A 26851-nucleotide genomic window follows, 5' to 3' on the forward strand; every position below is an offset into this window, starting at 1 on the left:
TGTTGGTGAAATATTTTGACTTGTCAAATATTATAATTTTTTTAATGATAAACTAATGTTTATACGACAAGGTTTTTTATGCATAGCACAAAGGATAACAAATTATTATAAGCAATAATTAGTCAGTTTAATTTTACTCGGAGATATTTTCATGGATATACACGGTGTCCGGAAACTCGTAGTACAAGCGGGAAACTGGAGAATCTACACCACATGGGGAACCCAAAAAAACATAAAGTTTTTTGATTTGGGCATTTTCAAAAAAAAAAAAAAAACCAAAAAAAAATATTTTTCGGCTATTTTAGGGTTAAAGTTTTTTCTGGTGTTTAGGGTTGAATAACAGATGTTTTTAACCCTGCAGAGCAGAAATATTTTATGATTACACCGGGTTAAATGAAGGGTGATTTCAAAATAATGCTTCAAATCCGAGTTTCTTCATTTGTTTTACTTTCAAATAGTTTTAATTAGTTGGGTACTTTGATCTTCAGTAATAATTTATAAGAATTTGATTAAAAAAAAAAAAAAAAAAAAATCAACTTCAAACTCGATTTACTCGATAACGAAAGCTCAAATAAAAAAAAATTATACTACAAAATCGACTCCAAATGTGATGTAGATTCACCAGTTTCCCGCTTGTACTACGAGTTTCCGGACACCCTGTATATGGATATTTCAAGTGACTAATTATTGCTTGTAATAATTTGTTATCCTTTGTGCTGCGACGCATAAAAAACCTTGTCTTATAAACATTAGTTTATCATTAAAAAAATTAAAATAAATTATCCTTTACATAATTAACTGTACTAAAACACTTTTTGTTCTACAACACACTTAAAATAATATCTTAATCTGAAGTAGGTGCTAAAATGATTCACGGTAATCTTATTCCGAACTCGAAAGCAATTAAGTTAGATTACCGAGATTTCCTTCTGTCTGAGTAAAATGATGATAAAAATACGATACAACAACCTAGCTGAATTAGCTTCGAGGCATGAGATTACCAGAAAGATTGTACATGATGTTGTGTAGTATAATAAGATTAGAAAGAGGGTAAATACATATTTATACACATTGATGCCACTCCATCTATAGAGTGTACTGAATAAATAGAATATTGCAACATTCACTGGATGATAAATTACCATAAAATGGGGTGACTTTGTCGATTTTAAAAATTGAAACTAAATAACTTTATATAAAAAAAAATATTTGTGTGGGAAAATTTTATTGCAATTTTATCATTTGTTTTATAATAATAAGCAAATTCCAAAAAGTTTCTAAAATTAAATTCTAGTTTGAATATTCTAGTAATTATAAACATATATCGACAGACACTGATAATCTTTGCTACACAAATGATGCAAAACTATTATTCTCACTAAGGAATTTATTTACATTTCTCTGTCTGAAAATATCTAAAAAAAATATCTTCACAACTCAACCGACAACATAACTAAAAACCAACCAATTTGATAAATTATTATTTTCGATGCGTGATTGTATCTAATTTGCCCAAAAAAAACTTTTAAAGGAAGCGAGTAATTTCTGAGTGGTAGCGGGGATTATGCAGATATCGGCTTTGATCAAAGTGACCATCCGATTCAAAGTTGCCTCATGTTACAGTAGACTACTCCACATTTTCTTAGAGATCAACATAATATTTTACATAATAATAGATATAAATTTAATAAATAATTATTGATGGTATCTAATGCGGATTCTAAGTCAAGTGTTGTATTGGTAGTCTCTCTAGATCCATTAAACTTATTCCTTATCAAAATGACCTTGGTCACTCCTAGAGCTACTAGTACCTTCTTGTACTTATAGTTTATGTGCACAGTGTAAGCACTACTTGGAATATGATAATAAATGAAACATTAGTATAATGTTGCACTCTTGTCAAGATTCCAAGTACATTGTGCAACATAAAATTATTAATATAATCTGGGCGAGTGATATGAAGTCAAAATGACCTTGAATGAGGGTATTAGAATGCAACAAATATGTATTAGATGTATTGTATTTGCAAGACGTGTTTGACCTTGACCGAGACCTTTAAGTATGGTGTTGTATCATTCCTACCTGTATTATTTTAATAATAATATTTAGATGATTTGTATAGCGCCGTTTTTGTGAAAAATCACCTCGAGGGCGCTGCAAAAATATATAATATATTTCTACAATGATCTATCTTAAGGCCCCTTAGTAAGTGTTCAAAGATAGTTTGAAAGGGAGATATGTAAATACGAATGTTAGAGGGAGCAAGCTAATATTAAGCGAAACGATAATATTTAAATATTGAAGACAATATTAGTGATTTTTAAACGCAAATCTGAAACAGAAAAATCAGAAAAGGAAACGGTCACATCTGGGAGGATAGGGTCCCATTAGCGCAGTTGGTAGAGCATTGTCCCGGAAAGACAAGGGTCCTGGGTTCGAGTCCCAGATGTGACCGTTTCCTTTTCTGATTTTTCTGTTTCAGATTTGCGTTTAAAAATCACTAATATTGTCTTCAATATTTAAATATTATAATTTGAGGTTTTACTCAATAAGTTATTCCGAAAAATAATGAAACGATAATAATTAAGCGAAAATGATGAAAATATTTAATAAAACACGATTCGTTTGAAATAGAGCAAAAATCTCTCGACATGTATAATTGTGGCATTTCAAGATACACTGTGAATTTTTTCATATCAATAACATATTAAATAACAGAAAAAAACGTGTTTTTAATAATTTTTGGAGCTTCCTTTGCGATTTTATTCTATCGAGGTAATTTCATATAATTAACGTTTGGGCATAACAAATGAATAAATATTATCTTAAAAAATATATTTTTTTTTTTTGGAACTTAAAAATTTAAAGAGTTAACAACAAAACTTGTTTTAAATCAGTAGAAATTGGTTATGCGGCGGCTTAAGTGTTTGTATTACGTATGCCTTTAGTTCAGAGTTGGGAAATCTACAGTTAGCAAAGAATACCATGTAGGGCCCACAGGATTATAATATCAAGTATCGCATAACAATCCACAATAATAATAAAAAAGTGTAACAATGGTGGCAAAAAAGAAGTTAAATTACTTATGGAAAAATAATAAAACAAAAGTTGATTTCAATGCTAATATAAACTTACACAATCAGTCACTGTTATTGTTTCACGTAATAATGCTTCAGTCAGCAATCTGTTTTATTCTTTTATGTAGATTTATTTTTTATTTTATAATTATTATTTTCTATTGTACGCTATAAATACAATCAAAGAAAGAAACTTGGAATACTATGATCCAAAAATTTATAACACGTCATCAATTTTCAGGAGATACTTGCATGCTGAAATTTTTATTTACGAATACCACACAAGAGTCCCAACTGCTCCCAACCATCTGGAGTCAGAGAGACAATGGCATCCCCAAATGGGGTATGTTGTGAGACAGGAGGTTAGAGAGGAGGGGGTGAAGATGGGGAAGAGGAAAGTGGTAGAGTATCTGGCTATTCAGATCTGGTCACCAATCATGACTAAAGCCATTAAATTTTTTTTTCTGATTTTACATTTATTTTTTGTTGTTTTTTTTTTCTACAAATATTAAAAAAAATAATTTTATATAAACATATAGGAATATTAGGTACCTAGCCTAAATTTATAAATACAGATTTTTTTATTAAGAACCCACTGCTATCTGATAAGTTTAGCGGGACTTTATTATAATTACATCACATAACCGGGGTTTCTAAATATTCGCACATTTCAGAACACCTTCGTAACCTTCATTGGCTCAAGTGCCCTAAAAGAATCCAACACAAATTGTGCTGGATGGTGTTTAAATACATCAATGAAATGGCCCCACCAGGGGGGCAGTCGACTCTTAGATCAGCAACATCAGCAGCTGTAGGCAGACTGATGGAACCTAAGCGCAAGCCAAATACTAAGTTTGGTGATCGTGCTTTCGGAGCATCTGGGCCGAAGGCTTGGAATAAACTCCCTCCGGAAATAAGATCCATAACAAGTCCAATAGAATTCAGGTCTAAACTAAAAACTTACCTTCTTAAGCTTTCATACCCTTAGATTAAATATACCATTCCTGAGAGAAAGTCCAATTATATAAAAATTTCCAATTATGTCCTAAATCCTGTATCTAAATTTCGATAATAAACAATTAGTTAACATTAATTGAGTGTTAATCTCAAGTGACCTACCAGGTAAGTATGATACTGTATATTATCTCCATATATAGTTAGTAGATGATTGTAGAAGTGTATTATATATTTGTACAGCGCCCTTGAGGTGATTATGCACAAAGACGGCGTCAATCATCCAAATATTATTATTATTAAAAAAAGTAATTAAAAAAAATAAAATGCCAATATGAATTACATAGCATGGCTCAACTTTTGCATGTAGTCCAGGATAAAAGCCTCATTACAATGCCAATTTTAAGCGCCCTTGGGGTGAATTTATCTCTAAACGACGCTATAAAAAGTTAACAGCGGGACTACATACCGATGGTGGCGTTATTGGTGGGTACAGTTCTCCAGCACAGGACGGATATCTTGAGACTTTCAGCCAGCACCCCAAACTTCTCCTCCATCTTTTGGTGGTGGGACTTGTCCAGGTAGAATATTCCCGTGGCATACTTTCCAAATGGCGGCAAATCTATATGCTGGGTCTTTCTGCGGAGAAACAAAAAAAAAATAATTAAAGTAATGATATAATAACTTTTCTAGGCGTTTCTAAAAAGATACTCTTGCACATCAGAAATCAATATTAAATTACCAGAGAGAGGTTGTACGTGACATCATCGTTCTAGTCACTAATGTCCTTTTCGTTTTCACAAGAAGAGGTTGATCGTCGATGATGTACACATGACCTCTCTCTGGGATTACTTTAGTAGGAACACAATAATAACAAACAAATAAGGTTTGTTTTCATAATAAATAATATTCATTTTATGATGACTATCCGTCTAGAACAGTCTTTCTCAAAGTAGGCGATAGCGCCCCCTATGTGGGCGCTGCAGGATTTCAGGGAGGCAGTAGAAGGCTGAAAGAAAATTAGGGGGCGTTAAGGAAATCTAGAGGGACGACGGCAGACAAATTCTATATTTAAAAATCTGAATGAATCTAGTTGAATTAAATAATAATAGTTTGTTTTAGTTCCTTAAAACAAAACTGGGTATTGGCCACTTTGTTAGTTAGTTTTTAAATAAACTAAAACACTAATAATGGAATTGTAACTTTTCTATCACCGTCATTGGTTCCTCAAAGTTTGTATGGAAAACTAGTTGAATTAAATAATAATAGTTTGTTTTAGTTCCTTAAAACAAAACTGGGTATTGGCCACTTTGTTAGTTAGTTTTTAAATAAACTAAAACACTAATAATGGAATTGTAACTTTTCTATCACCGTCATTGGTTCCTCAAAGTTTGTATGGAAAACCAGTTGAATTAAATAATAATAGTTTGTTTTAGTTCCTTAAAACAAAACTAGGTATTCGCCACTTTGTTAGTTAGTTTTTAAATAAACTAAAAAAACATATAATGGAATTGTAACTTTTCTATCACCGTCATTGGTTCGTCAAAGTTTGTATGGAAAACTGTAACGCACTATCCACCTTCTGTTCGTGCTGAGTTTGTGGCAATCCTTATCTATCATATCCATATAATAATGCATGCTTAAAAATAATATTTGCAATAACTGTTTTTAAGATATGCAACAGATGGTAATGTAAAAAGGTAAGTTAAAAAATTTGGGGGGCACTAGATTATTTTAAATCTCAAAGTGAAATAAGTTTGAGAACCTGTGGTCTAGAAAGTAATAAAACTTAAAAGATTTTTTTTTTAAATCTCCTCGTTAATAATACTTTAATGCTATGTATGATCCATGCCCCGTGACCGATGACCCACTACTCAACTAAAAAGCAGAAAATTTCGTAAAAAATTTACGATCAAGGAAAGTACAATTTCATTCAATAGCAAATAATTTCGAAAAAATATGTGATTTTTAATATATTCATTATTTTTATATACTTTGAAAAAGTATGTGGATACTAACATCTAGCCATTTAAAGCAATGTTTCGTTTCTGGTTAGTGTTGTCTAACAGTCATACTGTTATATTTGATAGCTGTTCACAATATAATCAGAACGGGTCGAGAATCCGCCGTAATCGGGAACCGTTCAAATGTTAAAAATTCAAAATAACGCTAATCGTTGATTTGATCGTCAATCAAATGGACAAAACATAAAACATCCCAACCTAACTGTGGAAAACGAAGCATTAGCTAGCTATGCAGGAATTCAACTTTTCCATTCGGGGGCACAGATCACAACTGGTGTTTTGAGCTGAGCTTGGTTTCGGTAATGCCATAATCGGTTCCATGCACAGACATAGGAATTAATAGACGAGAAGATAAAGGCGAGGGGTAAAATCAACTGTTGAAGAACGAAGGGAGTGAAGATGACTGTGATTCGTCAATAAATCAATCTGACAGTAAATAGGCATCTCGCATTATAATATCACCATTTACTTCTTAAAAGTAAAATCTGCTTTGAATGAATAGACATTTTTACATGGGAGCGCAAATTACTCGCCACGTTATGAACAAATTTGCGAAGTCCAAATTCGGAAAAGTAAGGCAGCTTCTATATTCAGAGTCGTAGTTAGTTTCAGAGTATTTAGTTAAGACACTTTTATAAATGTTCATAATTTACTTCCCAGCAACCAACCAGCTTTGTGTTTCGCGTCCAGACGTTTCTCGATGTGATAGTAACAACTGATTCATATTATACGATGTGAATATGCTTAAAATAAAATAAAATAATGCTTATATATGGAATGTAATACGACAATTGGGTTTATTCTCTTTTTTCGCATCTATTTTTACCAGTTTTCATAGTACAAGTAAACATTTTGCCGTGTTATTTCGTAAAATGAACCGATGATGCCTCGACCATAGTTCGCACAAGAATGATGACGTCACGTTTTCAAATATCACTTGAGGCCGTACGCGAGCCCAGCCGGCTCAATGGAACCGGTATGGGGAGTGGGGATAATACGCTTTTAATCACTTAGGGCAGGTCTACCTAATATTCATATGTCTATGGTTCCATGATATTTCATCAAAATGAAAATTCAACACACCTTCAAAAAGTGATATAGAGTCATTAAAAGTGATGAAACAATAACTAGGTTTAATAGTTACCTATATACATTGATGTATTATACTAGATTAGCCCTGTCTAGTTAAATTCATTTTTTAAATAATGCCACGTAGCATACGTCACAAATATGAAGATGAACTTAACAACCCAACTCTGTTTAAACTCCTTGTACAAGCGTTCAAACTCGTAAGCGAAACTACGGAGAATTTGTTGTCAGAGGTGTTGTAATATGGACATAATTCAAATTTAAATATTTGGAACTCGGTTATTTTTGTGATTGAAAAAATGAACTTGCCCAGCATAGCTGAGAAGCAAAATAGACCAACAAAAGGTAAAACGCAATGCACAGTGCCCATTTCGCATTGCGATATAATGCGTGGGCCTTTTCATAAATTTGCATGTGAACCAAACCAAAATTGTGTTGGGGTTATTTTTAAATGAATATGCCGTGTCTAGTCTAATTTAGTATATAACCTAGTTTTTGTTTTAATTCTAAGTTAAATGCCTATATAACCTAGTTTTTGTTTCATCACTTTATATCACTTTTTGGAGGTGTGTTGAATTGTCATTTTCATGACATACCGGTCAATGCCATAATCATATTTATTAGCGACACGAAACTCTATCTCGTACATAGTACATACAGCCGCTTAACCCTTTCATCCCCAGTGTTAATTCAAATTAACATGAACTTTGTGAAGTTTTTTACCGTAAGGGTAGCGATTTAGAAAAGCCATGTTTTCGTTTTCTTATAGTTTGTAATCTTTTCTGTGGCGTCGTTTTTATCCGCTCGGTTGAATTCCTTATTCCCGCCACAACAACGATAAATATTTTGACATCTGCTGATTGCGAGTTTCATGGAATTTTTGCCGTAATTGATTACTTAATTTAAGGTGAGATATCAATATTTTATACTCGAATTACAAATATTTTAACACATTAATATGTGTTATATTCAGTTCAATTCATTGATCACAGTCATTTCCCAGAATATTGAAAATGAATTTCAATGTTCATTCAAATTAACACTGGTAGTGACGGACATGTTTTCGACTAGTATGGCGAATTTTCAAAGATTTATTATCCTAGATTATTTCTTTATTTTTGAATGAATTTTAATTAAAATGTTATTTGTTTGTACCTTAGAGATTATCTCTACATTGTCAATGTGCATTTTTGACATGAAACAGTTATTTGTATTACTTTTGTGTTATGTTTATTTTACGTTACTATTTAAAAATACCCTCTGACGCCCAATGTTAATCCAAATTAACATAGAAAAATTTCTAAAAACAAAAAAAACAAAAAAAATTTCAAAAATATTCAAATAATTTTCTGAAACAATAATGCGGGTGTGAAAGGGTTAAGGGCACATCAGTTGGGCATATAGTTTCAGCATACGAGCATACGAATCGTCATTTGCGTTTATCTCCAAACTAGGTTTTTGTAGATAGGCCCCTGTGATAGTTTCTTTGAATCTAAAGAGAGACTAGAAAAATTATATAATATTTTATATGTATACACGGTGTCCGGAAACGCATAGTTCAAGCGGAAAAATGGTGAATCTTCATAATATTTTTTTTGCTTTGTTATCGAATAAATTTCGAGTTTGAAGCTGGAATTTTTAAGATGAAATTTGTATAATAAAACCGGTCGCGAGGGGATTAAAATTATAATTATTTTATTATTTATTACATGAATTAAATACCTCTGTTTTTTTTATTTTTTTTTATTTGTTAACATGTAATTGTTGGGTTATGTAATATAATGTGTATTTGTTGGGTTAGCTGGAAGAAATAGGATGTAACGTATAGGCTATACCCTTTCTACTCTTTTTGTGCAATAAATATTTTTTGAATTTTGATTAATTTTAGCGTAACGTTTTTTTAATGCGTCGAAGTGTAGAGTCGGCTACAAAAGTTGTTGAACCCTTTAGTTGCCGAAAAAATCGAATCTAAATGATAAAAAGGCAAAAAAAAAATTTTTCACAAGAATCAGTGTTTATTTATTGGAATTGATGTGGTATATTACGTGTTCATTTGACACCAGGCCAAGAGACCCCCCGGTTGGAATCGACCTATTTATCCTTATCGATGTCCACGGTCATTCCAATTCATACCAGTATATGTTATTTGTTCGTTTAATGAGACTGACTTATCTTTAGATGTGACAGCTGTAAGAAAGAGACGTATTCAAGCAAAAAAACATTCATGTTTGTATGATCTACTCAGGGAGTTGGGACTATATTTCGTATGTCGCAATAGTAATTCTGTGAGGTAGCATATTATTTTTACTATTTATTTTACGTTATGTTGTATAATCATCTGTAATTTTGTACTAACTGTACCCCGCCGCGTTTCTGTGGCTCAGTCTGTCTGTGCGGATAGAGAATCAAAAGCGCGTGTTGCTTTTACGTCCAGCAGATGGCACTGTTTGAAAAAAACATGTTTTTACCTGTCACAGGTGACATCTATATAATATAGGTATATAAAAACACAAGCATATTCAAATGCAACGTTGTGTCAAAATTTCAAAGCAATCGGTGAAGAAATTTCAAAGCAATCGGTGAAGAAATTTCAAAGAAATCGGTGAAGAAATTTCAAAGCAATCGGTGAAGAAATTTCAAAGCAATCGGTGAAGAAATTTCAAAGCAATCGGTGAAGAAATTTCGGAGATTTAAGATTTTGAACAAACGAACATTCACATTTTTATTTATATAGATGTCATTTGCTGTATTTGTTTGTAAGAAAAAAATGTTAATTGTGTATGGCTAAGATCACCCTTAAGAGGAAACCGGGTGGTTTTTTTTCCATACAAACGTATTCCTCATTTCCCTCTCTGGATTTTGATACTAGAGAAAATATTTTTTTTACATAATATGAATATTGACCGCAAGCGTGTCGGTACGTTTTGATTTTTTTGATAAGTTACTTTTTATAGGAGTTATAACCCTTCAAAAATTGTTAAAATTGCCTTTTTTTAACGCCATCAACAAACGTTCAGTATACAAATAAGACGATGTATTTTTAAAAAAAGCAAAACGTACAGACATAGAATGTTTTCTTCCAATACATTTGGTAAAAAAAATCTTGGAAATCGGTTCAGTTTTGGAGTAGAAAAATGAGGACTACAAAACCTCGATTTTGACAATTTTATTTAGGTATTATCAGGCTGAGGTGCATGTGTCCCTTTCTCTCAGTATTCGGGGGTGAGGGGGGGCGGAGAGGGTTTTGTTGAATACGTATACAGTCAACGAAGTGATGTGACATTCTCAATAATTATATCGACACACTAGTCCACTAGTGTTGTCATGTCCCGAGTTATCGACGTTTTTTTTAAAATTATTTTTCTGTTTGGTGACTTATCTTGAGTGTGCCAATACTTACCGAGCTTATTTACTAAAGTTATTGTGACAAATTTAATTTGTTTACGTCAAATAAATTAATGGAAAAAAATTGAAAAAAAAAAACATCTGTTACAGACAGACCCCGAGATGATTCCGTTCCGTATTGCCGAGTTGGATATGGAACACAAAAATTAATTAAAATATTTTTTGATAACTTTTGAAGGTTGTACTCAACATAATATTATCCCTTTATAGGACACTTTTTTTAAGATACAACTACCGAACCAAAAAAAAATTTTTATATTTGACTTAATATATTGTTCTAGATTTTTTTTCAAAAAAATTATATTTTACAAGAAAATGTGTGATGGTAAGTACATACACCACTGATCGTTTAATGGAATGCTGGTACAGCGTATGTTCAGTGGTACATGCATCTACCACATGTTGTTGAATCGATTATGTTATTATAATATCATATTATACAAATGAATATTGAAATCTATGTATAAGAGGCACCATATTGTTTATTGTGCTACATATTAGGTACATACACATAACTAGTTTAGTTTTTATTTAACTTTTTTAATACGTTATATTATTACAGAAAAATGCACTTTTGAGAATACCTCCTACATCACTTGACATTTTCAATCTTCTTCAATGATCTAATATTTTTTGTTTTTAAACGCTTTATTGTAAAAAAAAATACTGTTTAACATCTACACAATGAAATTAAAACAATTTATGGTCCAGACCTTTCCCTCGCCGGTAAATTTCTTGGTATGCGACCGTCAATTATTTCTGGTAAAAGGCATTGGTGGTAGAAATTTTCTAACAGTGGAACGATTTTTTGCCAGATTTCATCGTCCCTCTCAATTTTATTCATACAGCAAACCTTTTGGACTCCACACAACAAAATAACAATAATTACGACGAGTAATATGTAACTGGCCTTGTACTTGGTAGAAGTAATTATGATTCCGTTTTAATGTTAAAGAATGGTCTTCCAATTTACAGTAATCAATTATCTTTTGTGCAATTCCCTCTTCTGGTGACATATTTGCTATACTATAAGGGCATTTAATTTCAATTATAGAATCCTCACCGATAAGGCCATCCGGACTTGCCGCTAAAAAGTTTTTCGTTTTATCGATAAATAGCCCACAAGAGGATACCTGAAAACTTGTTTGTTTTGAAAATTTCTCCATTGCTAGGCTTTCATTTTCTTTTCCATAATTTGTGGCCATAGTTCCTTTGAATTGTGAGTACAGTAAAGAGTTTAATACTCCCGTAACTGAAGTTTTTTGCCGAAGCTTATATATTTTTCCAAAGTTAGACGCCGTTATCCGCTTACGTCTTTCAATTGCCCACAGATTGTTATTGCTTTGGCCTACCGTATTCCGTTCGAGCTCTTCCTTATTCGTTGAAGATAATTCTTTGAGAAATTCCTCTTTTTTCGTTTCAAATATTTCAGGTGGCATATCTGGTTCTAATTCCAATTGACCATAATTTTCATCGGGCCCTGTAACTTTTTTTCTTTTTTCTGTCGTATTTTCATTATAATTTAGTTTTTTTTTTCGACACATTTGTGTATTCTCCTTCGAACGTCGTTTTCTCTCTATAAAGTGCTTCGTGTATTTGCCGGGACTGTGGCCTTGGATTTTCTTTTGTATTCTTGAATGGGTTGCCAATTCACTATTCCACGAAGCTACTGCTCCAAAACATCTTGCTTGGTAAGATCCTCTTGTAGTAAAATTTACCCTTTTTCCATCTATAAATTTGGCGATAACGTTGTTGAATTGCTCCACAGTGTTATTTGTCACGTCAATAATAAGACTTTCTGCATTTGCTATTAGAGACAATAAGAATTGTTGGATATCAGTCCATATTCCACAATCTCGAAGATCGCTTACTAAATTTGGATCATCAGTATACTTCTCCGGCTTGCAATAGTACGATGCACAATTTTTATGATCACCAAACACATGATTTGCGGTATTTTTTATGTCCATTTTCAAATTTTTTATTTTATCACTTTGTACTGTGTTTTCTTGCTCTTTCCTGTAATTTACTGCTCCAACTACAGCTCTTCTCATGCGTAAAACGTTTGCTTCAACCTTTTTCCTTATATGAACTGGTACAAAGCCTTTGGCGTTGTTGGTTTTTTTCCAAGTGCTTTCATTTTGTTGCAAAAATTGCGGAGTAAGTGATTTTTGCACTCTATTTTTTGTACTATAAGGTTAGGACCATATGGCATTTGTTGCATTATTTTTTTCATGATGCTGGAGTCGCCATCACCAACTAGTTTGAAAATTTCAATCCATGCATTTCCATGCTTCTCGAGAACCCTTCTGCTATAATGTGGGCTTCCATGGCATTAGCACTGTCACGCCAGTTTATGAAGCACCTATGTGCTCAGAAGCAACTATGTGTAGTTTAGTAGCTCTAGCACATATGCAGCAGTATGAGTTTCGCACTCCCAGAAATAAAACCTTTTTAGTTCGTATCCAACTGTGCACCCTGCGCCAGATGAGGAGCTAAATCCACTTTTGTACGACCTCTTTGCCCAGGAGCCATCTGCAACCAACGTTACCAAAGGATAGCCACCCTCGTCTACGTCACCGTTTAAAATGGCTAGCCTTTTTTCTTCTTCACCAGCTGCGATCATTTCTTCTAAGGCACATTCTTCAATTGTTGGCGCTAAACATTGTTCTATTTTCGTGTAAGTCTTACAATCCATATTTGGCATATTTAAAACCCCACAAATTTCATTCCATTGTGAATACCCATTTCTTGTACACATCACTCCTTCGACGACAGAAGTATTTATAGACATTTTCCGTTTCGGGTCTTCGGAGTGTACGTATTCTATTTTCTTGCACATTTTGCACTCGAAAACATACTGGCTTAGAAGACCATTTCGTCGTTCCTTCACAAATTTTAAATCGGAAAATGTGCAGTTGGTGTGTTCGTGCTTTATATTTGATATCTCCTTTTTTATGTGTGCAGCAACCTGTATACACGCACCCACAAGTCTCATTTACTTGTGCGTGTGCAGAAGATGAGCTCGGAGCAGGCAGTCACATGTATATAACTACGCACAAGTCGCGATGTGACTGAGGTGATGAGCGAACAGCAGGCGCTCTAGTTGCGAGTTGCGACGTGACTTTTTTATGTGAATACCGCACAAGAGTCCGAACTGCTCCCGTATGGAGCCAGTGAGACTGTGGATTCCCCAATTGGCGACTTAATTGGACTAGTATTACAAAACCCTGTAAGCTGATAGCTGATTTGGCCGTAACTAAGTCGCCGCGTGTATCATTATTTCTCCAGACAATTATTTTATATTATATTTAATTAATATTCTTTTTAATAAATATTATTTTTAATATTGTGAAACAACATAAATTAATTAAAATCAATTTACTTGCGCACGCCGTGATTTGAATCCGAGACCTCCGGACTCGAAGTCGAGAGCCTTACCCCTCAACCACGGAGGCAAAATAGATGTATCTACGTACATATTTGTAGTAAGTAATAATAATAATAAAGTTAAGTACAATACAATATTAAATAATGTAGACCTCGCTATTTTATTACGAATATGTACCTAGGCACCTACTTAATTTTTGGAATAAATGAATAACAGTAAATGAAATAATAAGAACTGATCGCGATAATAAGTCGCTATTGGGCGCGGCGCGACGATTCGTGCATGCACCTGCAGCCACGCACACACACGCATTGGGGTTCACCAATACACCGATAGCGCTTTTGCTGTCCCCGTTGAGATGAACGAAATAGAAATAATTTTTACAAATACCTATCGTTAAAATTTCTCGGCGCTCCTGCGCGCTCTTAATGGATGAAAGCCAAAATAAATAATAATAATTTAAAAAATCTATCATTCAATAAATCAAAATCCAAAATTTCTTCCGAAATCATTACCTACATGTTTGATTATAACCCATATATATTTTACGTAAAAAAATATTTCAAATACGGAATTATACATACAATTTGTCCAAAACTATGACAATTATTTTTTCAAACTTTCTCCAGGTCGGTACCACATAAGCAAAAAAAAATATGTTTTTACTGAATCATAAAACGGCCACCATCTTAAAAGGGAAAGTACAAACAAATTTACAGACAGGCAAATGCAAAACGATCAAGTTAAAACAAGACTTCGCAACGCTCAGTTAATTACATATCGAGTACGAATTACTGCGTAATATTATGTATTTATTAGAGATGTTCCGACTAGTCGGCGACTAGTCGGTAAAGCCGACTATCCGGCCACTATTGTAGTCGGCGATTAGTCGGCGACTAATCGGCAAAGAGCGCCGACTATCCGGCTTCTTGCGTTGTATGTATTTCTCAATAATATGAATGCGGGGGAACTACATGAAATAAAAACCTTGATTATATATATTTTCTTTTTATAATCAGTCTTATACATTAAAAAATGTAAAGCAATCTTTCCTTTGGTAATCACTTTTTAAAATTACTTGCTTGTAAAGAAAACATAATTATGACATTTATTGAACAAAATTAGTATCTATCCTAATTAACATAAAAAACAACATAATATCTTCTTATCTTCAATGAACAGTTATAAGTATTTCTTATTATTAAAATAAAAAGTAGATTTTTTAAATTAACAATCTCAGTTATATGTATTAAATCAAGATTGTATGTACAAGGTGCACAGTAATATATGTATATATTATATATACATCCAAAAATTCTAAACATGAACTGTTTGATAAAAACAAAAAAAAAATGAAAAAAACATATTCCTTATAACCATACCTACATAATCTAATCAAATCAAAGTCACAATTGTGACAACCAAAAATATCATAATCTCCTTATATTTTTTATAACATACTTATATTTTTTAATTAATAATAATAATAATAATAATAATAATTGGATAATTTGTAGAGCGCCGTTTTTGTGAAAAATCACCTCAAGGGCGCTGTACAATTTATTTCCTAGGATCTACATTTGTTATTTAGAAATGATACCAAAACATACTTACCTGGCAAGTCACTTCCAACAAACACACTTATATTAAAAAGTTTATGCTTATAAAAGATAGAACTGCACGCAGAGGAAAATATATCAAAAAAACACTGGTCGTCGCATGATCTTAAGTCTGCTATAGTTTTTATTTTAATTTAAATGTATTTTAACTGTCTTAAAAGCCTACAAATTGTTAGTTGTTATCATTTTTATTTATTTATTTTTAATTATTATTTTTATTTATTTTATTTTATTTTTAGTATTTTTTACATTTTGTTAATTTAAATTTAAATTGCCGTCAACTGTGAAAGTGGAGGTTTCTAATTAAGGGTAAATTATGATGTAAGAAGACTAAAGCTTCTGCCTTTCTGGTAGCAATCGATTTCTTTTTGTTTCATATATGTTTCCGGCCTCTGAGAACAGCTTCTCACTGTAAACAGAACTTGCGGGACAGCAGAGGTACACTTTGGCCATGCGCGACATTTCAGGGTACCTAGAACTATCCCCGAAACCGTAATCGGCTTAGCCGACTAGTCGGCCGACTAGTCGGTCTTATTACAACCGACTAATCGGCTAGTCGGCTAGTCGGCGAAAGTCATAATCGGCACATCTCTAGTATTTATAGTGATTTATGATTTCTATTTCTGAACAATTTCTCTTGATTTTTCTTCACGTAAACATAAGAATATATTTACGCAACTGTCGGTAAAATATATTATTGTGAAGTACGGAAGATTGATGATAAGGTTTCCAATTATTATTTTCCACGAGATCCAACAATCCAAACGAATGCCTTAGTAGATTTCTCCAACGTACAAACAAACAAAGCAATAACAAAGGTAATAATTTCGGTCTGAAAAACCGACTCGATAAGAGAAAATAGAATTTTTATAAACAGACACGTATTACATATAGTACAGGGTTTTCCAAAAAGAAGTGTTATTTTGATATTCAGAGAAACTTTTCCCGTAAAAGATCAATGGTTTCGTTGCTTGTGTGGCACGTAGCGCTGTCTTGTTGAAAGTAAACGTTGTCCAGATCAATACCATCCAATTCCGGCCATAAAAAATCATTAATCATCTCTCGATAGCGCAATCCATTCACCGTAACTGTTGCTCCAGCCTCATTTTCGAAAAAGTAAGGTCCAATGACTCCGCCGGACCATAAACCGCACCAAACAGTCACACGTTGAGGATAGAAAGGCTTTTCAACAATAACTCTTGAGTTTTTCGAGCCCCAGATGAGACAATTTTGCTTGTTGACGAAGCCACCGAGGTGGAAATGGGCCTCATCACTCAAGATGATTTTTCGATGGAATTCTAATAATTAATAATAGTGAATTTTAATAATTTCAATGCGTTGTTGAAGCGTGTATCGTTCCATTTTTATTAATGGCGTAGTTTCTACTTGTAAAATGTCAAAAAATGACAGCTTCAAAAGTAACATCTACTGAAATAGCGGGCTATTCAAAATAACACCTCTTATTGGGAAATTCTGTATATAGGAAAATCACTGGTAGCTCCGTTGTAACCTCTACCCTTTTCTCCTAAACGACGCATGTGTCAGAAAGAGAGGTTTACAAACGGATCTCTCAGCGGCAGCAACGTGTTTGTGTTTGCAAAAGGTCACAGGGCATAATAACAAGACGCTATCGCACGTCATACCCCCTCTCCACGCCCGAAAAACTAAGGGAAGAGATGAAGGGAGAGGGATGATATTGATCCCTCTACCATTCCTGACCTACTGTAGGTATCAGAGCCATTGTTACTATAAAATTATATTTATCCTGCAGTTAGATTTTACGAGCACCCTCTTTCATATCATGGTAACAGCAGTAAAATGGGGATATTTTCGTGATACGGACACGAACAGCGATCGAGATTGCTGGACCTCAGACAAAAACAGACTAATAAGACAACGTCGCTGAGTGATTAGAAAAAAGGGTCTACAACAAATTGCTTAAGTTCTCGAAACGAAAAGTTAACCAAACACGAAAAAAGAAACACATAAGTGGATTATATCATCGGTTCGTTCGTCCTCTTCCTTTTCACGTGTCTTGTTTGAAAACGAAAACGATAAGAGATAATAGAAGGATTACGTCACGTACGATCTCTCGCTGTGACTAAAACATTTAACGCCAGTTCTTTCACAGAATTTGAACGATTCGAAGTTAATTTTCAAGTTCTGTGAAAGTTATATTCAACTTCTGTTATTACTTCAGCTAACAACTAGCCAATAATTATGCAATAACAGAACTTGAAAATTAACTTTGAAATTTGACGAATTGTTCACATTCTGTGAAACAGCTGGCCCTAAGTTAAGAGAAAATTAATTTATCAATTATGGTGATTAATCTCACTTCTCTGCATCGAAAATTAAAAATATTATCTTAATACTTAATATATTATACAGCTAGGGCCTTACTAATAAACATGTTGTAAATTTTATACAACTGATAAACAACTATGTAGTGTAAATGGTTGTTTATCAGTTGTGTAAAATTTAAAACACGTTTATTGGTAAGGGGTGCTAATATTTAATTATAAGAAAAAACAATTACGTGTTTAGAAAAGCATTTAACTAGATTACTTACTTTGTAAATATATATAACATACTCGATATAAGATACTCGAGTCGGGATATGTCAAGAGTCAGAATAATAGAAGAGTATGTATGAATGTGAATGAGGCAAGAAGTGTGTGCCAAGACCGACTTAATTGGCGGTCCGTCCTATCTGCCTACCCCTGCAGGAAACGGCGTGATGGTTAGTTAGTAAATGATATTTCGTGGGAAATTTACGTGCCCTATTTCATCTAGAATGGATAAAAAGTAGATATTCACATTCATTTTGTTGCTTTACATGCAGTATTTTTACAAATTGAATTTTAAAATTGCACTAAAAAATGTGTGCGCTGGGCCATCGATGTGTTCGTCTTAATTTCCATCATTGAAAGTAAAAACATGTAAATCATTTATCGTTATAGCCAATAAAAGGTTAAAAAATAATAAAAGGATTTTTCTTATTTGATTTTATTTTATTTATAATTTCACTTGAGCACGTGTATTTATAGATAAGGCAATACATTCATACTGTTTCGATTCGAATTCAAAATGTTTTCATGATATTGTCATAACCAAATCATTGGGATTATGCTGTGAATATTGTTAATACTATAGGATTTTTTTATTCTAAAGAATAAAAGCAATTTAATTTCATGAAAATTATGTTTCCACTCTTCTGGGCATTTTTATAAAATTTACGTTTCTCATAGTAACTCATAGATAATCCGTCGGTATTATTTTTGTGAAGAATCTCGTAACAGCATTGGCTTTTCAACATTGATCACGTTTATATAACTGTTAATCTCCCTACCGTGAAAAACGAACAGTAAAACAAATATTATCGAATGTTTACGAAAAAGATCTAATTTTTAGATAGCATAATGATAAATAACTTGCAGTAATTGATGGAATTATAATATAAACAAGAATCAGCAAACAGATTGACGAAACAATATGGAATACTGTTTACATTTATGTACAATACCTCGACATGAGTTGAGGGCTTATCTGACACCAGAGGTACAAAGCAAGTACCAACCCACACATGCATAACGATATAATGTATGTTAGTCGTAAATCTCTAATTTAAGCCGTAGTTTGTAAGTCATATTATAGCGGTATTGTGTAAATACCCACCCGATCATAAAAATATGTATAGTTTTAACCCGTTGATTATTAGGAAACCAAATTTGGTCCCAAACATCATAATATATGCCGTTATGAATGCAGGTAACCAATATTTTACCAGAGCGACCATACATTATTAAGGCAATGCACTACGTCGTTTAATATTTTAAATTGAGCCGCTATCAATAACAACCCTTATGTAGATGGCGATAAGGTTTAAATTCCTGCCTAACACCATCTGCCTGTTTTGATTTATGCAAGAAAAAAACATGGCCAAAAAGTGCCTTTTATGTTATTTTGTGGATGTTCAGGCATAAATATTTAATTTTTTTTTCGATAATTTTATAAATAACTTAATTTTCCACATTATACAATAAAATTTTACCGAAAATGGGTTTGTATGTAGGAGATTTTGAAATTTAAAGCAGTTTTCATAGGCCTTATACATTATTTTTTTCTGGGCTTATAAAAAGACTTATATAAAAAATACTCGATTAATTCAAAGGCCAAGATGTATTCTACTCGCAGTATTTAATTAAAGCATCTGAAACATTTCTAGGCGACCAAATTTTCAAACCAAAAACACACCATTTTGCATTACTACGTATGGCATCGCCTTAAAAGTTAGATATCTCTGTTCCTCTCATGCGAACATTTGTGATTTTTTTATGTCTGAAAGAGAACGAAATGATGTTCCTTATTGCCCTAGGAATATTTATATTCCATTCAAAGGAAATAATCCTAAAAAATGTCAAAGTGCATGGTTACAAAAAAAAAAAAATATTGAAATATTCCTAAAATTAATGACAATGTCAATTGCGCTTGGGACTTATAAGAGAACATATTTAAAATACTGAAGGGTTAAGTCATTAGTTAAAAGTCTTGGTTGTAAATCACACGACATTAATCTAGTTATAAGCTACTAGTTATAATTTTCTACTCATGAAACTTAGTTATAAGCCAAAAGTAAAAAGTTGTAAGCCTAAGCGATGGGAATAAATTAAATGCATGAATTAAGTTGTGAAGCGCCCTCGGTGTGATTTTCTTACGATAACGGCGCTATACAAATAATCCAACCATAATTATTAACACATTCCACTAATTATGTACGCCGATAATGTTACAACTAGTAACCGAACAAAGATTCGGTATCGGATTCAGCCAAAAATTTAAAAACGGGTAGTTTTTATCGTAGTGTTCTTAAGAGGAAGCTAAAATCCAAAAATGTGTATATTCTTGGTATGCCTTATACCGTCACGAATATATGTAATGTGTTTTTTGTTGTTTGTTTTTGGGGTGTTATGCCGTGTTGCGCTAACTCCTTCTTTAGCCGACGTTTCGGACAGCGTTGCAGTGTCCATCATCAGGGCAGATCCGGTAGATCCGAAGATGTGTAACACCCCAAAAACAAACAACAAAAATGCTTTTGGCCGTGAGAATCTAAAAACTTACATATGTAATGTGCATCAAAATCATCGTCATCGGGCATCGCTTGGTAGACGGAGTCAAGAAACGCTCGATTTCAAGCGGAAAAGTGGTTTTTATTTATTTTGTAAACAATTTTACAAAAAAGCATAAAAGTTAAGCAAGGGAAACTGTCACAGATAATCTTAGCCATAATATAGCATTTTTTAAAGTTCTTTCATGTATGCGTTCATACATTGAATAAAAACATTTTTTAGTAGTTTAAATTTATATGTTATACTAAGTAAATACATTTTTTATTTGAATTCTACCCAAGGAAAACGACAGGAAAAGCTTCAATTTATCTAAAGCATATTTTTTGGTATTCATAATGTAAACCAATTCGTTATAAAGATTGATCGAAAATCACTATTTAGCAATAAACTTCGTGTTAAAGTGCGTCGTTATTAGTAGAATATCCCAAATTATGTGTTTTTTATATTAAAATAACTGTACAGTGTTAATTCGAATAGATATGATTATTTCAAATATTGAAAGGGAGAGTTGTATTCAAAAAACTTTTAACAGACATTGTTTGTTGAACAGTGCACTGTGGGTTTGCAGATGCATGCCACATGTTTTTGTGCCGGGATGAAGCGATAACCGATGTAAGGTTACCTTTTATTTTTTTGTGTGAAATTTCCAAATGGGTCGTAAGGGTCTAAATTATGATAACATATACTTTGAATGAACTAAAAAAACAACAAAAAAAAATTTTTGGGTTCGTGGTGTAAATTCACCAGTTTCGGGCTTGCAATACGAACTTTCGGACACCGTGCACAAAGAACATTTTTCTTTTCATAAAACCTAATTTAACTTAAAACGGCGAAGGGAAACGGCGTGATGGTTAGTTAGTTAGTTGGACCGGCGCACAGTGGGCTGAAAATCGGCTTTCATAGACATAGAGACTTGAATTTTCAAGGGTATTTTTTTTGGCTAGAAATGGATTCTGCTGATCATTACTATGCTATAAAATGTCGTACGAAGCAATTGCGTGTACAAATGAAGGAGTTATAATTTTTTTAAGAAAAATTTGTATGGCGCTGACATTAAAAATGAGGCTATCTCTGGAATCATAAGGTTGGCCGTTCTATCCTTACATACAGATAATACTACTATTTATTTGTATTTTTTTGACATACTTCATATTGTGGCGCAAGGTGCGATTTTTTTTTTAAAAATCCTCAAAGTTGAAAAAACCCTTTTTAATGTTGATGATTCATTTTAATGCTTAAATGCTTTTGGGCTTGCAGTGTAAATAAAATATTGTAAACTAGACAAAGCATACTCATATGTAAAGCATTTAAGCATTAAAATGAATCTTCAACATAAAAAAGTTTTTTTTTCAACTTTGAGGATTTAAAAAAAAAAATCACAAGTTTCGCCACAATACGAAGTATGTCAAAAAAATACAAATAAATAGTAGTATATTTGTGTGTAAGGATATAATGGTCAACTTTATGATTCCAGAGATAGCCTCATTTTTAATGTCAGTTCCATACAAATTTTTCTTAAAAAAATGATGACTCCTTCATTTGTACACGCAATTGCTTCATACAAATTTTTATAGCATAGTAATGATCAGCAGAATCCATTTCTAGCCAAAAAAAATACACTTGAAAATTCAAGTCACTATGTCTATAAAAGGCGATTTTCAGCTCACTGTGCACAGTTTTTTGGCTTGGAGTGTAAATAAAATATTGTAAACTAGACAAAGCATACTCATATGTAAAGCATTTAAGCATTAAAATGAATCATCAACAAAAAAAAGATTTTTTTTCCACTTTAGGATTTAAAAAAAAAAAATCGCACCTTGCGCCACAATATGAAGTATGTCAAAAAAATACAAATAAATAGTAGTATTATCTGTGTGTAAGGATAGAACGGCCAACCTTATGATTCCAGAGATAGCCTCATTTTTAATGTCAGCGCCATACAAATTTTTCTTAAAAAAATTATAACTCCTTCATTTGTACACGCAATTGCTTCGTACGACATTTTATAGCATAGTAATGATCAGCAGAATCCATTTCTAGCCAAAAAAATACCCTTGAAGATTCAAGTTTCTATGTCTATGAGAGCCGATTTTCAGCCCACCGTGCGGCGAACGCAAGTCTCTTACAGACTGACACTATTTTATAACTCTATGAAGTAGGTACCTATTACCGATAATGTTGTGATGTTATAACACCGGGATAAGTAGTAGAGTTAGAGAGAGCACTCCAGATTTGTTGTGGGTCGGTGAACATAACAAGTAACAAGGCTCAGCATTCAGTGGTGTCAGCTCTGTTGGCAGCTAAATTTCCAATAAACAGCGAGCATCTGACATCGGATCGATACCGGGCGGGGAAATTCCACTGACCTTTGGTATTTTCCACAGCTTCCCTCGCTCACCAGCAGAGGACAGGCCCTCCCAATGTCACCCGGTGACCTTAAAGGCTCTTCACAAAGCGACCAAATCATTGTGAAAGTATTACGAATAATTAATTGACTGAGCGTAGCGAAGTCCTGTTTTAGCTCGCCCATTTCAATTTCATCCGTCTGTAAATTTGTTTGTTACGTTACGGTTCAAAATTCCATAAATTTTACGTTTAGACTTACGGAATTCAATACTTCGTTTATGTGAAAGCACTATGATACAATACATGATTAAGATGGTGGTCGTATTGGATACTAGGTACCTTTTTATCCCGCCAGAGTTCGCATGATCGTGATTCTTACTACGAGCGGTCAAATCGGACTAATCGATATTATGGTACCTCTTAACAAAGATTTACTATGAATTTTCGGACACCGTGTACAAGATATTTCGAATTACATACTTCTTTGAATGATTCGTTGAGTGCTCAATTTATAGAGTGTCTGTCGGCCAGTGTGGATTTAATGTTTATACAAATCTACAGTTTTATTATGAGATTGATGCAATTTTGCACAATTTTTTATCAAAAATTTGTTAATCTTGTTTTGAAATTCAATATAAGAGAAAGACCATTGTCTAGATTAGATTTAGAAAAACTCTAAGAAATCCTTTCGTAAAACCCGGGCAACGCAGGGGAACTCAGCTACAGACTAGCTGAATTCCCGAAAATAAGATAAAAACTACTGTCTCCATCTGATTTTGAAAAAGTCGATGCCGGGGACTGAAGCCAGTTGAATATAAATTAGAAATCAAAACATGAAACCAATAGAAAAATCTATGTTCTATATTAGCGCCGTCCGAGTATACATTTAGGCATAATCAAGTTTTAAAAATAATTCACCAAAGTTTGGTAATTAAACATAACTTGATTGACTACCGTAATATAGTACCATATTATGAATACGAACCAAATTTATTTTTAGAAAATGAATTTTATAAAATATATTACGATAAAACTATACGAACAGACCGAACGATTAGTCATAATAGAGCCGATATAGTTTTACATGACAAAATTTAAAAAAATAACATACATCATTGATGTCGCTATTCCGAATTCCTGTAATATTCATAAATCTGTTTCTGGAAAAATAAGAAAATACACAGATTTAGGAAATGAGATTAAAAGAATTTGGCATTCTCAGACTATAAAAATATTACCATTTGTTATTTCGGCTACTGGCATTATACCTAGCTCTCTCATTCAAAATTTAGGCGTATTAGATATGTCAAAGAATTTATATATAAAAATGCAAAAATCAGTCATTTTAAATACATGTAGGATTACGAAAGATTTTTTAAATATTTATATCGAGGGATCAGTAGGATTTATAGGTCCAGTTATAAGTTGTACCGAGCCGAACCCTCTGATATGAAAATATCTGGAGTCGGTGAATTATTTTCCCATTTGATCTCTGGTGATTTGACGTGTTGTTCTTGTTTTGTTTTGTATTTATTATGCTTATATAATCCACTTGCATAATGTGGATTGACTAGATGATCATTTGTGGAAAAGTGTGTGGAATGGTTTAGTTTTTCCTGTGGGGAAGATTTCACCCGGACATAAAGTCGGAATAATAGAGTTACTCTTCGATTTTTTGTATCTTGACTCAGATCTTCGATTGAATATTAGAATTTACAATATTTCCAACAGAATTTGGCCGGTATTGCTGAGGGCCTTAACGTGGCCTGTTCCTCTGTCCAGTCCTTCTGTCTTCTGCTAAAATAGTTCTCCTTCAGACACTGGCGGGACCCTGGGTCACTTATATCTACCGTGACGGTGAGGCGGAAAAAACTAACTGGGTCATGTGTCATGTCATTATCGGAAGCCAGTATTAATAGACGTCTATTCTCCCGGAATGCTCGCGAATAAAATCGGGTCTTATATTGTATGGGGCCGAATAAAAGAGCGACTGATGGAAAAGCAATCTTAACTATGAGCAGAAAATCTGTTTGTGTGATATCTGCGGTAGCAAAAACACTTTGAGCTGGAAATAGAAAAGGCTGTGTAAATTTCATGACGCCAAAACTCGCTGTTCTTGATTTTTTGCTGCTTTCGACTAATATATCAGTTTTATAGATTTACCACTCGAATCAGAATTGAAAAGTTGCTTGAAATGACTTTAGCCGTATTTGGTGTTCAGATTTGAATAGCTAGGAAGGTACTTTATAACCTTCCTCAAACCCCATCTCCTTTCCTGCCCTACTCCCTTTAACCTCACAATATACCCCGATTGAGAATTGAGGAACAAAAAGCTATTTCTTTCAAAGAACAGCAAGACGTGCTCGCGGGCGGCGATTTTCCGACCCCTTCTCATCGGTACAAAACGGTGTATCTATTTTAAGCGTTATCCAAAAGTTTTACTTTAGAAAACGAATTTACGAGCACGTGGTTCTAAAATTACCAAAGGAACGCAAAAAGCCCACTTTAAAGGTTACGTACGCTTGGTTCATTGGACCAGTCAAAATTAGAAGTAGGTGTGTTGTTCTGTTTTTCATTGATCAGTTGTATCAATGTTCTGTTTTATCATCAGTCTGTTTTACCATTAGTTTTGCTTTCATTGTTCTGTTTTGAATATTTTTATGATATATAATTGTTATATTTTCATTGTTATGTTTTTTGGTGTTCTGTTTTATCATCGTCTGTTTTATTACTAGTCTGTTTTATCATCAGTGTGCTTTAATTGTTCTACTTTGAACATTGTTATATTTTATTATAGTTCTGTTTTATTTTTATTATTAAGTTTTTCATTATTATGTTTTATAATTGTTCTGTTTCATCATTTTCTTGTTTATCATGGAAATGTTTTGTTTTATGGATCGCCAAACATAGTATACGAGTAATTAGTAATTACCTCAGACCCGAGTGTTGATAATATGTGGGGTATTTACTTCAACAATGTTAACACAAAAGCAGCAATATTTAAATTCCTAAAATTTGGGTCGCTTTTCCTAACACAATCGAACACGTATTACGTAACTTCCCCCCTAAGGAGACGTGATGTTTATCCATTAGGGTGGGGTGAAAATATTTTAGTTCGTACTACCCGCCTCAAGAAAAACGTGATGTTTATCCATTAGGGTGGAGAGAAATAACCTTTCTTCGTACTACAGAAGTGGGGTGTACAGTACTACATTGGTTTTGGTTTTATTTCATAACTGTTATGTGTTATGCATTATGAATCGTGCAATATGTAATTTCGTATGAAAATAAAAGTTATTGTCGCCAATATTTTTTACTATTGATAAGATAAAATCATGTTCTGATAATAAAGTACAACACAAATAATTAGAAATATAAATAAATAGGTACCGTTTTTTTACATTTTACACAGAAACAGTGAAAGCATGGGTGCATTGCGTATTGGCTGAAGATAATATACGGTGAATTTTATTTATTGTTTAAATAATACTTGCGATATTGAAAATCTTACCCAGTTTCAGTTTTTTAATAAAATCAGAACAATGCCGTGTGCGCAGATTTAAGGAGAGTAAAAAAAATATTTTTTTTTTCCGAAATTGTTAGTGAATCAAAATCACGTCGATATGTAGGTGGTACCTGCCCTTGTATTGTACAAATAATTAACGTCGTGTAATATTTTAAATTGAGCCGGTATCAATAACAACCCGTAAGGGTTGTTATTGATAGCGGCTATAGATAACAGTAGTAATGCAAAATCATGGGTTTTTGGTTTGAAAATTTGGTCGCCTAGAAATGTTTCAGATGCTTTAATTAAATA

General features: G+C 33.1%; 1 protein-coding gene across 1 annotated transcript in view; it reads right to left on the minus strand.

Annotated features, from left to right (window-relative positions):
- Positions 1-26851, minus strand: part of LOC149426826 (uncharacterized) — a 106145-nt gene that overhangs the window by 36276 nt on the left and 43018 nt on the right. Inside the window, exon 4 of the mRNA XM_089633484.1 lies at positions 4501-4670. Within this exon, the coding sequence (XP_089489610.1) occupies positions 4501-4670 (170 nt within the window). The remainder of the gene's footprint in view (positions 1-4500; positions 4671-26851) is intronic.

The sequence above is a fragment of the Hesperophylax consimilis genome, chromosome 1 (assembly GCF_061612785.1).
Source record: "Hesperophylax consimilis isolate HC1 chromosome 1, BYU_Hcon_1.0, whole genome shotgun sequence".
Lineage (NCBI taxonomy): Eukaryota > Metazoa > Arthropoda > Insecta > Trichoptera > Limnephilidae > Hesperophylax > Hesperophylax consimilis.